The sequence below is a fragment of the Hippocampus comes genome, unplaced genomic scaffold (assembly GCF_001891065.2).
Source record: "Hippocampus comes isolate QL1 unplaced genomic scaffold, H_comes_QL1_v1.1 scaffold261, whole genome shotgun sequence".
NCBI classification, from domain to species: Eukaryota; Metazoa; Chordata; class Actinopteri; order Syngnathiformes; family Syngnathidae; genus Hippocampus; species Hippocampus comes.
This window is the reverse complement of record NW_017805824.1, coordinates 5709601-5725303: the sequence shown is the minus strand read 5'-3', so window position 1 is coordinate 5725303 and position 15703 is coordinate 5709601. Positions and strand designations below refer to the sequence as shown.

General features: G+C 39.7%; 1 protein-coding gene across 1 annotated transcript in view; it reads right to left on the bottom strand.

Moving 5' to 3' along the window:
• Positions 1-875, bottom strand: part of slc35c1 (solute carrier family 35 member C1) — a 2613-nt gene extending 1738 nt beyond the window's left edge. The window contains exon 1 of the mRNA XM_019887019.1: positions 235-875. Within this exon, the coding sequence (XP_019742578.1) occupies positions 235-748 (514 nt within the window). The 5' untranslated portion in view covers positions 749-875. The remainder of the gene's footprint in view (positions 1-234) is intronic.
• Positions 876-15703: the final 14828 nt, after the last annotated feature.

Below are 15703 nucleotides of genomic sequence, written 5' to 3'. Positions count from 1 at the left end.
AAAAAAAAAAAAAAAAAAAAAAAAAAAAAATAAGTTACTTTTAAAAAAAAGACTTGGTTACTTTTAAATAGTTTAAATAGTGTCATTTCCAATGCCATTTGTTTGATAGTGATAATAGCAGAATGTTGCAATTCAGTATGTTGTTTTTGGTAGTGTGCGTTTACGATCACAAGACCAGTTCAGGTTTCCTAACGTGTTTACTCAAAAGACTAAGTGAAATATGAACCGACGTACCTAGAATGATCCCACAGCACGATATGGCTTTGAAGGAAGTGGTCTGCCTCAGGACCACATACGACAGCAACACATTAAATACAGTGCTGAGGGAACGTCCCACAGTGTAGAAGGCCACTCCGACGTGTTTCAGGCACAGGTTGTTGAATGTTATCATGCTGATAAAGACCACCGACAGGGGCAGAACTTCGCGGGACGTCTTCACATCAAATTTGACCGACGGGAAATCGATCAGTTGCGGGCACACGGCAGACAACAACTGCATCAGCCAGCAGAGCACCACAGTCACAACGCACTGGTAGAATGTCACAAATAGCGGTGCGTCCAGGTCGTGGTTGTCCAAAAGGTGGTTATTGAGGAACACCATTGTTATGGAGACGAACCAGTACATTGCTACCACAGCTGCGATCCTCGCAGCCCGGAGGAGGAAGGTCTCCTCGATTCCGTCTCGGTTCACCATTTCCACACCAGCCATTCTCAAAATACTGGACCGCTTCAGCTGCGTCCTATTCATGACTGAAGAGAAAGGTCTTCATTTACTCTCGCTAACGCACACTGAGGTGCGAGGACGTAGCAATGAGGAACTTCCACGGGCTAGCTTGAATAGAGGGACGTCTGACGTACTCTCCGCGGAAGTCCTGTAGCTCCTCCAGGGTGACGTACTACCTCCTCCGAGTCTGCAGCTGGATATTATTGGAGTCTGCAGCTGGATATTATTGATCAAGGACGCAGGTTTTAAAATTAAATACCTGTCGTTATAATCCACGTTTGTGTAAATGAAAATGGGCGTGTACCATCAGTCCCATCAAGGACGCAGGTTTTAAAATTAAATACCTGTAGTTATAATCCACGTTTGTGTCATTTTTTTCGGTAACTTTAGTTTCAATACACATTTTGCTGAGTGTCTGTTTTATTTTGGGGTAGTAAATGATACCAGAAAAACTTTCTTTGGCTCATGGTTACTGATGAAGCAGCTTACTGTTTCGAAGGTCCCGAATACATGGGATAGGCTCCAGCCCGCGACCCTCGTTTGGATAACAGTTCGGATGGATGAAAGTGCTAGCATGTAAAAAGCAAGGTGACGGGCGAGGATGCTGAGATTAGATAAATGAGATGAGCCCATTGTACGGAACGCGACCACAACTCTTTAAAGCTAAATGAAAACACTCATGCCCAGAAATTGTTTGATACAGTATATCTGTAAAAAATCAAGTGCACAATATTGTATGGATAATAATTACATAAAAAATACTGTCGTGATCAATGCCTTCATGTTATCTGAGTGGCTCGTTTAACGTAAATGCAACATTTTTTTCAAAGTTTTAAACTTGAAAGTATTTATTACTCCCGGAAGTCAAAGATTCGACTTTATTCTGACCACATTTCTTCGAGTTTGCTTTGACAGTGACGATTTTTTTTACATATCTATTTGCGACCCATATACAATGGTACGTATATAATGCACAATATCATGAGAGTCATATATTTCACTTGTCACTCTGTGTAGTTTTGTTGTATTCAACTCGTAGTCGGTCTCTATCCCAATGGGATTATGATCGAAAGAATAAATTAACATTTATTTTGACATTAAAAAAGAAAAAAAATGATTGTACTCTGCTTATACTGCCAAGCGTTGTTAATATTAATACCATCAGTATACAATCTACAGCTTATTTGAGTCAATGGGTTTTGATAAACTGCTTGTCCTGAAGACCACTAGTCAAGAAACCTTGGACACAGGAAGCTACTTCTTTGTGTCAAGTAGTTATTGTATTAATTTTATTTTTGTGAGAATGCCGAAGGTATTCACACATGTTATTAATCACATTGGTCAAAATTTGTTCACTTGAATCAGCGACGCAAATAAACGAATAAGGCGTCAGTTCATCAACACCGGTGTTTTTTTTTTAATGACACGTCATCGCTATAAAATAAACGCAGGGTGAAAACCCATATTGTGCAAGCATTTAGAGGACAAAGTTAAAAACAAAAAATGAAAAGCTTTCAAAAACGGATATGCTACTTTGTAAAAACATTTTTTGCGTCAAAAATACGTTTAGGGACACATAAAGCCATTACAGTACTGATTAAATGCTGTTGACCAGCGTATCAGGGTCAACCATTATCTGTAATGCAATATTACGACAAAAGATGGCAGCAAACAATCGACGTTTCTTTTTCGTCGCCTCCAGGTATGACTGCAGTAGAAAATACTGTTTTGTTGTTAACCAAACACGTCAAATTAAAGTCACTATTTAAGCAAATAATATGTGGGAAAAGAACAAAGCAACTACATAAAATGCAAATACTTTATGTATTTAACTATATCATTTCAGATCCCAGCTTTATAATTTTCCTCCCAGTTGATACATTCTACATAAAAGATGATTCAAGCCAAGTACAACTTTATTGTCAAATGTGCTGTATGTTGCAACATACAGCACAGATGAAATTTCTTCCCTCTCGAGACATTTTGATGAGTCATGCTTCATTGATTCATTCGATGATGATTCATTCAAGCATGATTCATGCTTCAAACCCAATTTTTTCCAACCACCACTTTGCTACTGGAAACTTTCACCTTGAACATGGCAAAAATGTTCTATTTAATAGAATTTTGTTGTTCCCGAGCCACTGCATGGAGCAGCCCAGCGCTGCTCAAAGCCGTAGGATAAACTGGAGGGTTGTGTCAGGAATGGCATCCGGTATAAAAAATAAATAAATAAAAGTCCAAACTAATCACGTGAATGATTCGTTGTGGCTAGCCCCTGGAGGGAGGAGGTGGAAGTCAAAATCAATGGTGTTTTGAATGTCACTTGTTTGTATTGGTGCCATTCTTTTCCCATTTCTGCAAACTGCCTACGAACCATGAGATACAAGTAATACTAATTCAATCTTTTCATCACATTTTCCTTCATAAACAGGATCACAAGGCGGCACTGACTGTTTTACTCTGCTCTGGGGCTGTAGGTGGCTATGAGGCCAAGCTGAGGTAATTGGCAGGCATGTAAAATCTTCAGATTAGGTTTTCTTTTACCTTGTACACTTTATAACACATGTGTCAAACTCAAGGCCCAGGGGCCACCACATAATTTTATGTGGCCCGCGAAAGCAAATCAAAGTTGTCAACTTTCATGATGCTTGCTAAAATCTCTCCCCAAATTTCAAATTCTCATTTGTAACAAATAAGAGTGATACTGTCCGCATTTTCTTGTTACCAAACCCCTCATTACAGTAACTTAAACAATAGATGAATAAACCGTTATTCTTGACTTCTTCATATGGTTTCAGTCATAATGGCCCTCCAAGGGAAATTGTAACTGAAATCTGGCCCGCGACAAAAATTAGTTTGACACCCCTGCTTTAGAAGATAAAGTACAGTTCATGATTGTGCTTATTCTTGCTCCTGATATACCCAACATCCAACCGTCATCTATTTCTTTATGTTCATGCAGGAATAGCACATGAATACATTGAGCTGGCCCTTACTTGACAAATGCCATGTCATTTCAATGTACTAAATGTGAACAACATAATTCATTTTCTGTATAATTTTTGTTTGAACCTTTCTCTTCATGCTATCACCCTTCATTCAAGTGTCTACGCTTGATTTCAGTTGCTGAAGAATGTATTCAAAATGGGTCAATTGATGTCACATTTCCTACTAAAGAACACTCGCTACGGGCATATAGAACATCGCTGGTGAGCTGGTCTGTTCCAAGTCAAGTTTCTAACTGCAGCGGATTGGTGATCCCATCTGCCTCCAGGCAATACAGAGGTGTTGCACTTCTTTTTCTGAGACTTGGAATGAAGTGGTTTGACTTTGGCTGAGTTTGATATTCATTTGATGGCCAGGTTCCTCGACCTCTCTCAGCTGTAGCAATTTCCACTCATTAGTAGCAAGTACAACAACTGAGAGAATGTGCTGCAGGTGGCACAGAGGGTCACTGAAGCACTGAAGTCGTTTGTTACTATTCACTATGCAGTTAATAGGCACCAAATATTTCAGTTAAAAAAGAAAAATGAAGGGAAAGAAATGTGACTCAGTCAGAGGGATTTTTCCAAATTAGAGTACAGTACTGATTGCATTTTGTGTTGTTTGCGTACTGATGAGATGATCACCTGTATTTAGTGGTATTTGCCTTGGCCAAGACAATCTCAATGTTTTCTTCCGGGTTAAAAAAGTGTAAAGAATACATTAAATGTGTTTGTATTCATTCTTTCTTTTGATAGGTTCCAACTGAACCTCTTCTGGCTCTTTGTCCTTAGTCCTTGCTGTATTTTGAAAGACCAGACAGAGGAGTGCGAGTCAAATTCTAACAGGTTTAATGATATAAGAATTTGAATTTGACTTTATTTGGTCTCCCGCAGGAGAAACTTGTCTTGGAGGACAAGCCCATGCTGCGACATACATTGGACAATGCAGTGTGGACAAAATACAGCGCAGACTAACACAACACTCATCCAAAATCCATACAAACTTAGAGGCATATACCATTTCCTCAGTTTTTTTTTTTCACATTTATGCTCAGGACTGCTCATTGCACCAGTCAACAAATGTGCCAATCCTGGCACAGTGGCTACTGATGTCAGAGTCACTAGTGAGCAGACTAAGAATAGCTGTGTCATCTGAGAATTTGACAACATACTGATTTGGTTGGGAGCTAATACAGTCATTTGTAAATAGGGTGCACCGAGTTCACTCAGTGCTGGGGTGGCTCTGTGTTACACATAACATCATCAGAGAGTACAGAGTTAAATCTCACACGCTGTGATCTTTTGGATAAAAAGGAGTGGCACCACTTAAGAAAGGATTGAGATTGAACCCAACCAGCTTCTTCAGCAAAATGTGTGGACCGATTGAAAGAAAGATCAACATACCGCAATGGAGACTCGTCAACAACACAGATGCGATCTAACCCGTCCAAAATGATTCCCTGTTTATATACTCTCTTACAAAGGTGGGCATTCCGTCAGTACTGACGGAAGGTCCGCCAGTGTGTCACTGACATACACCCATTTTGCTCAAGATTGACGGGAAACTTAACTTGATGGATGAAACACTGATGTAGGTGGCTTTACCGTAGAGGTGTGCATGTGGATTTTTATAACAATTGTTTGTAGTTTTCTGACATTGCCCAACATCGCGCTTTATTACATTAATTATTTTAGGCTGTCCCGGTCACTACGTCACACAGAGGTGCAGCACAAACTGACACAAAGGAGTTTGAAAAAAAAAAAGAGAAATACAAAGAGTGGTGAAATAAAAACAATATGAGGCAATGTCATTGTGTTCTGTGGGACTAAAAGGTATACAAAACCGCCAGCTTCCTTTGCTGGCTGGGATGACCTAAAATAGAAGCAGGCTTGGAGAATGGAAACCGAGGTTTAGCAGCCAACGCAACCACATCACCAGATTGACGAGCAATGTTGATTATTTTTTTTTTTTCTGTAAGAGGACTTCCCTACACTCAAATCAACACCGGTGTCGTCACCCCCAAAAACAAACGCGTGTGAGACACGTGGAACGTGTTTCCATCAGTCCATTGGTGACACTCTGTCGGAACTGATGGACTTCCCACCACTGGGGTTAGTGACGATCCAGATGACGGACCAAAAACCACTTCTGGCAGGGCTTACTTAGTTCGTCAGTGTTTCAAAGTTTCCATCATTAGTCATTCGGCAGGATTCTGTCATCGCTTTAATGTATAAAATCCAAAAAAGGAACATTGATTCATGTCAGTGCAGTGAAAGATCAACTTGAAACTTAAAGTAAAGCGGTAATTTCTGTCATATGAGATATCATGCCACATTAAAGTGCAAACCCTGCAAGGCTTTAACATTCAAGAAATGAGGACATGCAGATGAATGAAGTTCATTAAAAATAAATGAACTATCCTCAGAAATAAATAGCACCACGGAGCCACTGAGGAGCTCTTTAGATATTAGGTACAAGCTGGTCATTCTTTGTCTTCTTCTAGCTCAGCAACATAAAATACAGTTGCAGTATATATGTGAGTGTCCTACTTATCACTGTCGCACTGATGATGTCTGCCTTTGTTCAGCTGGCTGCAAAGGCCTGTCATAAGAGACCAAGTTGAAACAGATGACTCATCCCACAGTCAGCGGTGGCAGTTATATGTAGAAACATGGATGCAATGGTATTGCTATTATCTTTGACAAAGATTTGTATTCATCCCTCTTCTTTAATGTTCCCATTCATGTAGAGCAGGTCAAAGTTGTGTGGCGAGTAAGAGACAAACACCATGCACCTTATCGAAACACATTGAGTAGCAATACTTAGAATCAAAGATATTAATGATGTAATTCCCCAGCCGCTGTCTGAACGTGCCACCTTCTGCGCCGTGGTTGCCCACGTTGGAGCGTGCAACCACAAATTGCAGCAGTCGCAGAGACTTACAAATGACTCCATCTCACTTCTAAACACCATACTGGATTCAAAAAGCGGGTCATAGTTTGGGGGCCCTTTGCTCCTCCATACTTTGGGGACGAGAAATTTTGCCGCATCAGGCAACTCCACACTTGGCTCAAAGGACACTGTTACAGCCTCGCATCCCTTATGGGGACAACTTCACCTCTTTCCTCTATAGACGGGACCTTTTCAAACTAGATCGTCTCCACCCAAATCTAACGGGGTCTCATCTGTTATCCCTGAACACTGAAATCATTCTTCACTCCTGCTCTGTATTTTCAATATGACGGTCAAGCCATCTTCAGCATTACAGCAGAAGTGAGTAAAGTTCATTTGCAGGCAACACAGATGACCCACTTTTACCACCATCATTGTTCATGGAAGCATGTGGCGTGGAGAGAAAATGTTTCCTAAGAAATGATCTGAATGTGAATGAGCAATCCAAGTTCACTGATTCATTACCTACTTCTGTTTTGCAAACTGACATAATTCTTCTGAGATGGTAATATGCGACGAGTTTAAACATCCTTCCTTGGCCGGTCGAATCAATGACACGGTGTTCGCCCCTAAAAATGTAATCTCAAGTTTACAAATGATCAGATTCCAACTGTGTTAACATCCCAATGCACCTACAGAGCCACTTGAAGTACAGTACGGGACCCAGGCAATCTTATTACTATTGCGATTCGAAATCCTGTGATGAGGAATATTTGAGTTCCGACAACTTTATTGAAAAACTGTCTTATAAATATTAGATCAGTCTCCTCGAAAGACTTGCTAGTTAATTCCCTTATCAGAGACCATAATCTTATCGTGATCGGTCTTCTTAAGACCTGTTTAAAACCTAATTGAGTTTTTAACAACTAAATAAAGCCTCTTTTCCAAACTTTGTAAGTTCACATGTTGTATGTCCTCGTAATAAGGGCTTGGGTGTTGCCCTTATTTCTGAATCTGCTCTCTAACTTAGCCCCCTTCAAACAACATCTTCAAAAGTAACATTTGAAATGTCCTTATATGATCCATAGCCTTATTGGCATTTTATCTTGCCATTATCTGCCGTCCCCCTGGCCCATACTCTGGCTTTTTAGATGAATTTCCTGGATTTAGTGACTCACGCAGATAATATATTCATTATGCGTGACTTTAATATTTAGATGAATTCCCCATTTGAACCACTTGCTGCGGCATTTCAGACAATTTGATAACTCCCCCCATTCAGCTCATGATTTCTTGCAATTTTTTATTCAGAAGATTCAGCTCATTAGGGATGAGGTTAAGAACAACAATACTTAACCTCCGGCGAGGCCCACAATTACTGATGTTAATAGGGGCATTAAGGCTCATAATTGTCTGACAACCCTCCCACAATTAAAAAAAATACTTGACCCACTTCCTGGCAAACTCGTTAATGAATTTGCTTATGATCTTAAGACCTTCCATCATAAATATTATTAATGTTCCAGCAGCTTTTAAGATGGCTTTTATTCAACCCCCACTTAGATGACAAAAACTTGACCTACAGAGTCTGTGTAATTACGGGCCGGTTTTAAATCTCCTGTTTATTGCAAAAATTCTTGAAAAGTTGCAGTGAAACAGCTTAACTAGACGCGCCGATACCGTAGCGCCGCGGCCCCCTGGTTGGTCAAGGTTAGCGGCGGGGGGAGCGTTCCTTAACGACTACATGGCCACCAAAAGTCAATTTGAAGTTCTTCAGTCAAGATTTAGGGTTGATCACTCTATTGAGATGGCCTTTGCTACACCTAATGATGTTTTCCTATTTACACTGTTATTACTCATTCTTTGCACTGCCTTGCCTCGCATCCCTTATGGGGACAACTTCACCTCTTTCCTCTATAGACGGGACCTTTTCAAACTAGATCGTCTCCACCCAAATCTAACGGGGTCTCATCTGTTATCCCTGAACACTGAAATCATTCTTCACTCCTGCTCTGTATTTTCAATATGACGGTCAAGCCATCTTCAGCATTACAGCAGAAGTGAGTAAAGTTCATTTGCAGGCAACACAGATGACCCACTTTTACCACCATCATTGTTCATGGAAGCATGTGGCGTGGAGAGAAAATGTTTCCTAAGAAATGATCTGAATGTGAATGAGCAATCCAAGTTCACTGATTCATTACCTACTTCTGTTTTGCAAACTGACATAATTCTTCTGAGATGGTAATATGCGACGAGTTTAAACATCCTTCCTTGGCCGGTCGAATCAATGACACGGTGTTCGCCCCTAAAAATGTAATCTCAAGTTTACAAATGATCAGATTCCAACTGTGTTAACATCCCAATGCACCTACAGAGCCACTTGAAGTACAGTACGGGACCCAGGCAATCTTATTACTATTGCGATTCGAAATCCTGTGATGAGGAATATTTGAGTTCCGACAACTTTATTGAAAAACTGTCTTATAAATATTAGATCAGTCTCCTCGAAAGACTTGCTAGTTAATTCCCTTATCAGAGACCATAATCTTATCGTGATCGGTCTTCTTAAGACCTGTTTAAAACCTAATTGAGTTTTTAACAACTAAATAAAGCCTCTTTTCCAAACTTTGTAAGTTCACATGTTGTATGTCCTCGTAATAAGGGCTTGGGTGTTGCCCTTATTTCTGAATCTGCTCTCTAACTTAGCCCCCTTCAAACAACGTCTTCAAAAGTAACATTTGAAATGTCCTTATATGATCCATAGCCTTATTGGCATTTTATCTTGCCATTATCTGCCGTCCCCCTGGCCCATACTCTGGCTTTTTAGATGAATTTCCTGGATTTAGTGACTCACGCAGATAATATATTCATTATGCGTGACTTTAATATTTAGATGAATTCCCCATTTGAACCACTTGCTGCGGCATTTCAGACAATTTGATAACTCCCCCCATTCAGCTCATGATTTCTTGCAATTTTTTATTCAGAAGATTCAGCTCATTAGGGATGAGGTTAAGAACAACAATACTTAACCTCCGGCGAGGCCCACAATTACTGATGTTAATAGGGGCATTAAGGCTCATAATTGTCTGACAACCCTCCCACAATTAAAAAAAATACTTGACCCACTTCCTGGCAAACTCGTTAATGAATTTGCTTATGATCTTAAGACCTTCCATCATAAATATTATTAATGTTCCAGCAGCTTTTAAGATGGCTTTTATTCAACCCCCACTTAGATGACAAAAACTTGACCTACAGAGTCTGTGTAATTACGGGCCGGTTTTAAATCTCCTGTTTATTGCAAAAATTCTTGAAAAGTTGCAGTGAAACAGCTTAACTAGACGCGCCGATACCGTAGCGCCGCGGCCCCCTGGTTGGTCAAGGTTAGCGGCGGGGGGAGCGTTCCTTAACGACTACATGGCCACCAAAAGTCAATTTGAAGTTCTTCAGTCAAGATTTAGGGTTGATCACTCTATTGAGATGGCCTTTGCTACACCTAATGATGTTTTCCTATTTACACTGTTATTACTCATTCTTTGTACTGCCTTTGACACTGTTGATTATAACATACTACTAGAACAGCTTGAAACATGTGTTGGTATTTCAGGCTCAGCACTTTCCTGGTTTAGTTCTTAGCTCTCAGAGAGAATAATCACCCCTCCCTGCATCCCCTATCATAAAAAGGTTTGTAGATGACAGCTGCCACAAAGCACTACTCAAGTCCAAATGAATGTCTCAACTCACAAAATACTTATATTGACACGGACGCCACCTGATAACCTGAGGAAAAATGAGAATAGGCTATTTCCCCCCGCTTAGAATTGAGGATAGGTCTCCCCCTATAGCCCTCCAAAAAAACATCCCCCCGCTTAGAATTGAGGATAGGTCTCCCCCTAGCCCTCCAAAAAAACAAAAAAACAAAAACAAAGCCTGAATAGGGGAATTTCGGAATGCTGAAACCAAATATATTGGGGTATACCGTACTCCCATTTTCAATTTCATTTCTGGAAGAAATCTCAACCTGAAGGTCAGTGAACCGATTTTTGTAGTAAATCGAGGAAAAGTCAAAAATTGAGGAGATGGAGTGAAATGAATGAACGGAATATAAGCTGCAGTGATGATTGAACAGAAAAAAGAAAATACGAGAGAACAGGGAGAGAGAGAGAGAATTCGCTCTTCCACTTTTCTAAAATCCTCTTAATGATCAAGCATAAATTCTCCGTTCACACCTTTGAACAGCACTTTCAAGGTTGGTTTGAGAACAATTTCAAAACAAAAGAGATAATTAACCAAGCTCTCACAACGGTGAAGGGGAGTGAAATCACATGCGTGCAGAACACTCCACTTCATTTGCAGTGTTGCATTCAATGAATCACTCAGTGAGGTAGTCTTCTATCTTTGTAGTGCAGTCAAACACATCATTTGCTTTGCTCACTTCACAGGCATCAACTTGCTTTGATTTTGAAAGTACAACTCCCTCTCTTGTTCGTGCTTTTACGTTGACTGTACACAAAAACACACAATAAATGTGAGTGAGTCTTTCTTTTCTCGTTTTTTCCCTTAATTTTAAATTTATCCTTTACGGGATGTTAGTGCTATTGGTCTATATCTTACCTTCATCCCCAACTCTATTTTATAATACTATAGTATGCACATAGAATTTAGAATGAAGGTGCTTAACAATTGCAAAGCTAATCTTGGTTCCCCCACCCCCAGCTTTTTTAATTATTACCTGAGGGATTATTTCTTTTTGTGTAGATTTTCAAATTCTTCTTTTAACTTCTCTGATTTAATTACCATTTAAGAATTAAAATGTATCCACCGTACCACATTTGACATTTCATTGTTTTTAGTGGCCCCTATCCTACATACTGTATCACAGTGGATAGTGATCACTTCCAATTGTTTTATGCCCATTTACCTTCCATCCTACTTTGTTATGGACTTTTCCTCATCAATTTTAAATTTGGAATTATTTTTTACTGTTATGTTGGACCGATTCTCATTTATGATCCATCTTTGAAAGAACTTTAAGCAACTAAACTTTTTTCCCCCCGCCATTCCCGTTGTGTACTTCAAATTTTAAGCGAGAATTATACAAATGTAAGTTAATTAGATTACAGTCATGTCATTACTCAAAATTTTTACGACTATGCATTCTAATTCTGTTATTTTCCCCTCAACTTAATAAAAGAAAATTCCTCGAAACTATTAGGAAAGCCCTGTTTAGTAAATATAGCACATCCCTGACCATTTCCTTTAACATTCCTTTCACGGCTATTCACATGAGCCTTTGCATGAATTAGGTGCACAAATTTTGGTGTAGCGAGCCCGACATTTTGTTTACATGGAAACTGTTTGCGAGAGTGCACTTTCTATGAGGGTTACAGACTTTTAACAATGTGGGAACACTAGTTCTTGCAGCTTTTCAGACAATCCATCCCGCTTCCTTCTAATGTAGCGCGGTAGGAGACTGACATAAAAAAAGAGGCCAGCGACAAGCAACTGTCACACGTTTAATGACTTCCCAAACTCGCTTCTGTGATCGTCATCCCTGGGAAGGCCTTGGAAACTAGCGTTTATCACAACAGCATTTTCTCCTCCTCACACGGGGTGCCAGTTTCAAAACATTGCTCTTGCAGTCACACATTCAACTTCTTCTGCCTTGTTAGTACAACGGCCAACAGCACAACAGGTCTTCATGCTGTGTTAGACATTTTTCAATGTAATGGGGGCTTATGATCACTTAGAAAACGGGGGTGGTAAAAACATGCAAATAAACCGCTCCATGAAACAAACTTGCAAAATTCTTCCCAGAAGTCTCTAACCGGAAGTCACGCACATAATTGTGTCTCCATGAGAGCCCGCAGGAATAAGGTGGATCGAGAACTGAGATGAGGCTTTATTCATGACAGTACTTGGTTCCTCGTCTTTAATAAGATGTTGTGCATCACTTCTCTGCCCAATAGTTGTTTTTTTGTGAAGGTCATTGCCTCAGCACTAAAATATAGGAAATTTTCCTCACACGCAATCATGGTATCTTTGTTTTACTTTGTAATAGTTTTGATTTTGATGACCTTGCTTGCTGCATTGCTGATTTCCTTGAACTCATTTGGCTGCCTCAGCATGTTTTCTCAAACTTGAACTTGGTGTACTTGTATCAGCTGCATTTTTCCCTGACATACCGCATGGGCAACAATCTGTGCCCATCCACAGTTGAAGCATTTTAAATTGGCTCAAAGTCCACACTTGCAATAACAAACTAGAGAACCATATTTTTGACATGGCCACAACCTGAATGGCAGTGCAATATATTATAACTCGTACATTATATAACCAATAGTAATTGACCAAGTAATTCCCCTCCCCCCCATAACTGACTTAATACAGAAAGACTATCCACTTTTTGTCTTGTCTTCATTTTCCTCAAATTTATTATTTGACCCCATCTGATGCTATCATTTCAGTTTTTTCATATCTTTCGGGATTCCATCCATCATCCCTGCTGTTATGTGTCTATTATTTACATTTTTAAATTAAACACACCCAATGTTTTTGTCAAATGTTTTTTTTTTTTTTTTCTGAGCTTGTCATTGTTATTTCTCATTGGCATATCTACATAGGCAGTTTTACACAGTGGCAAGGGGTGTCAGCTGGCACCTCCGCCAAATAAATGTCTTGCCACCTCTATTGTTGGCAATTTTATTATGTATATGTTTAGCCCCCCAACCCCCGTCATATTCTATTGATGTTTACCAGTTCCAAGAGGTTGTGAAAAAGCTTTATTTTCCATTCCAATCCAATATTTAATGTCAAGAATTACACATTTCTGAATAATAATTTGGGGGGTTTCACATAATTCTCTCCCTAAAGTTAAGGACCGATTACTAAGTTCCACATGTGTTTTTGGCATCCAGAGCTTCCGGGGCCCTTCCTTGGTTATATCCCTGGAGCCTCTCATACCCCTTTTATCCACAGAAAAACTTGCTCGTTCAGCGCCAGGGCCAGCACTGTGCTTAGTTGGTGCTTAACAAGTTCTTACGAAGAACGTGTTTCGTTTTCTTTCCTCACAGAGCAATGTAATAGCTGCCATTTGAAAATAAAGGGAACATTTAAACAACAAAATGTCACTCCAAGGGTCTCCTTTATTATTTTTTTTTATGTTAACTGTTCTGCAAAGTGCCTTGTTATAGCTGCAGCTGTTGTGAAAGTGCTGTATAAATAAAGATTTATTGTATTGTATTGTATAAACTACAGTATGCATTACATACAATTTGCTTTGAAGCCATCCATCCTATGCAGTGACTTTTGATAGAAATGTCATGTACAAGTGGCAGTTATTCTCTGTAATATGCACACTTCAAAATTTAAAAATCCCAAATAAGATGGACAAAATAAGAGTCTTCTTGAAAGGCATCAACGCCTCAGCAGTCATAAAACTCCTCATCGGATACAATCACGACTAACCATTTGCTCAGTTAATGTGAATCGACACGACCTCTTTCCATCTTTTAATTAGAACGTTTATGCCGGAAAATGTTGAACTGCAATCTGATGTTTACAATGGGCAAAATACAAGGGGATGCATTAAAACCGAGCTTATGGGATGATAAATGAAACATGGCCAGAGCATCATTTTCACACCGTGGAGTGCATAACGCTTGCTAAGAGGATTTGAGCTGTTACTGTTCCCAGACCACTTCAAGATTTGGTCCCATTTTGTCTCAGCCACTTAAAAGCTGCCATGTTCCTTCTAATTGTTGCATGCTGTCACACAGCACTCCAGCCTTCCTTGGGGGCAGTGATGCTTCATAGTTCAGCAGGAGAATTGTCGAAGTGCTAAATGGTTTGTGGATAAGTGCTCTGGCACCGCTCCCTTTGAACTGAAGCCTTTTCACTGAAGACAGACTATATAAAACTTATTTTAAGTCATACTGCCGAGGCAATTCCACTAAAATATTGATGCAAATTGATACAGACTTTCATCATCAATCATTGGAATCATAATTGCAGGTTCAGAGCTCTTTTCCAGTCACAGCATGCTGCTTTAATTCCAATAAAATGGATTGATTATCTGCCAAGCTGAAGTCACAAAAACGGCTGTATTAGCACAATTTGTATCAAGACAAGCTGACAGTTGACAGACCTGCTCAAACGTGAATGAGTCAAAGGAAAATAAATGTATTTGGCCCTGTCAGTGTTTCCTAGCTGTTTTTATTTTTTTGGGGGGGGGGGCATGGGGGAGGAGGGGTTGCTCTGGCTGTCACCTCTGTTATTTCTCTCGAGAGGATAAGGGTGTTCTCAAGTACATTAAGGTACTTCAAGTTGATATTTATTATGCCAGTCAAGATGTGAGGGCACAGATCAAATTCTGGAGCGTTAAACACTTGGTCAGCTTTTCCCAAGCTGAACAGGATGTACGTACAGTGTATTATTCGTTGTAGTATTCAGAGTTGTGTGAGATGTTAAAAATGAGTGCAATTCACCATTCTCTCCAGGCTCTGGCCATGTTCTGCTGACATAGTGAAATATTTATGTGGGATAAATTCTCATATAATTACAGTAGCTGAATTAATTGGGAAGCATTTAATTAGCCGAGTTTTTCTTTCCAGTTGAGGAGAGGTTTTGATCTAAGCCATATGGCATCTCCTTTCAACACTGCAGTTCACAGGCTGTTAAATGTGAACTACTTTGTTTGCTGCCTCAAAGAAAATGAGCTTTATGGTGACAGAAAGTGTAATAACCTTTGGTAGGTTGGGCTGTTAAAAATACTGCTGTGTTTTACATCGTCAGACCACATTTGTAGATGAACATTGGCAATAGAAATATGACATATTTAGTGATAGGACTCGTAATCCATTTTTTTGTATGTTTGTTTATTTAATTTATGCACAGCCCCCAAATCTACAACAGTACTCAAGTGGCTTAATAACAGGTCTCCGACGTTGTTTTAGATATGCAAAGGCTAAAAAATATATAATACACCTAGAACACCCTGTTTGAACCCAGGCATTTATGTATTTGGTGGTTGGTAATGTGTGTGTGTGTGTGTGTGTGTGTGTGTGTGTGTGTGTGTGGGTGGGTGTGTGTGTG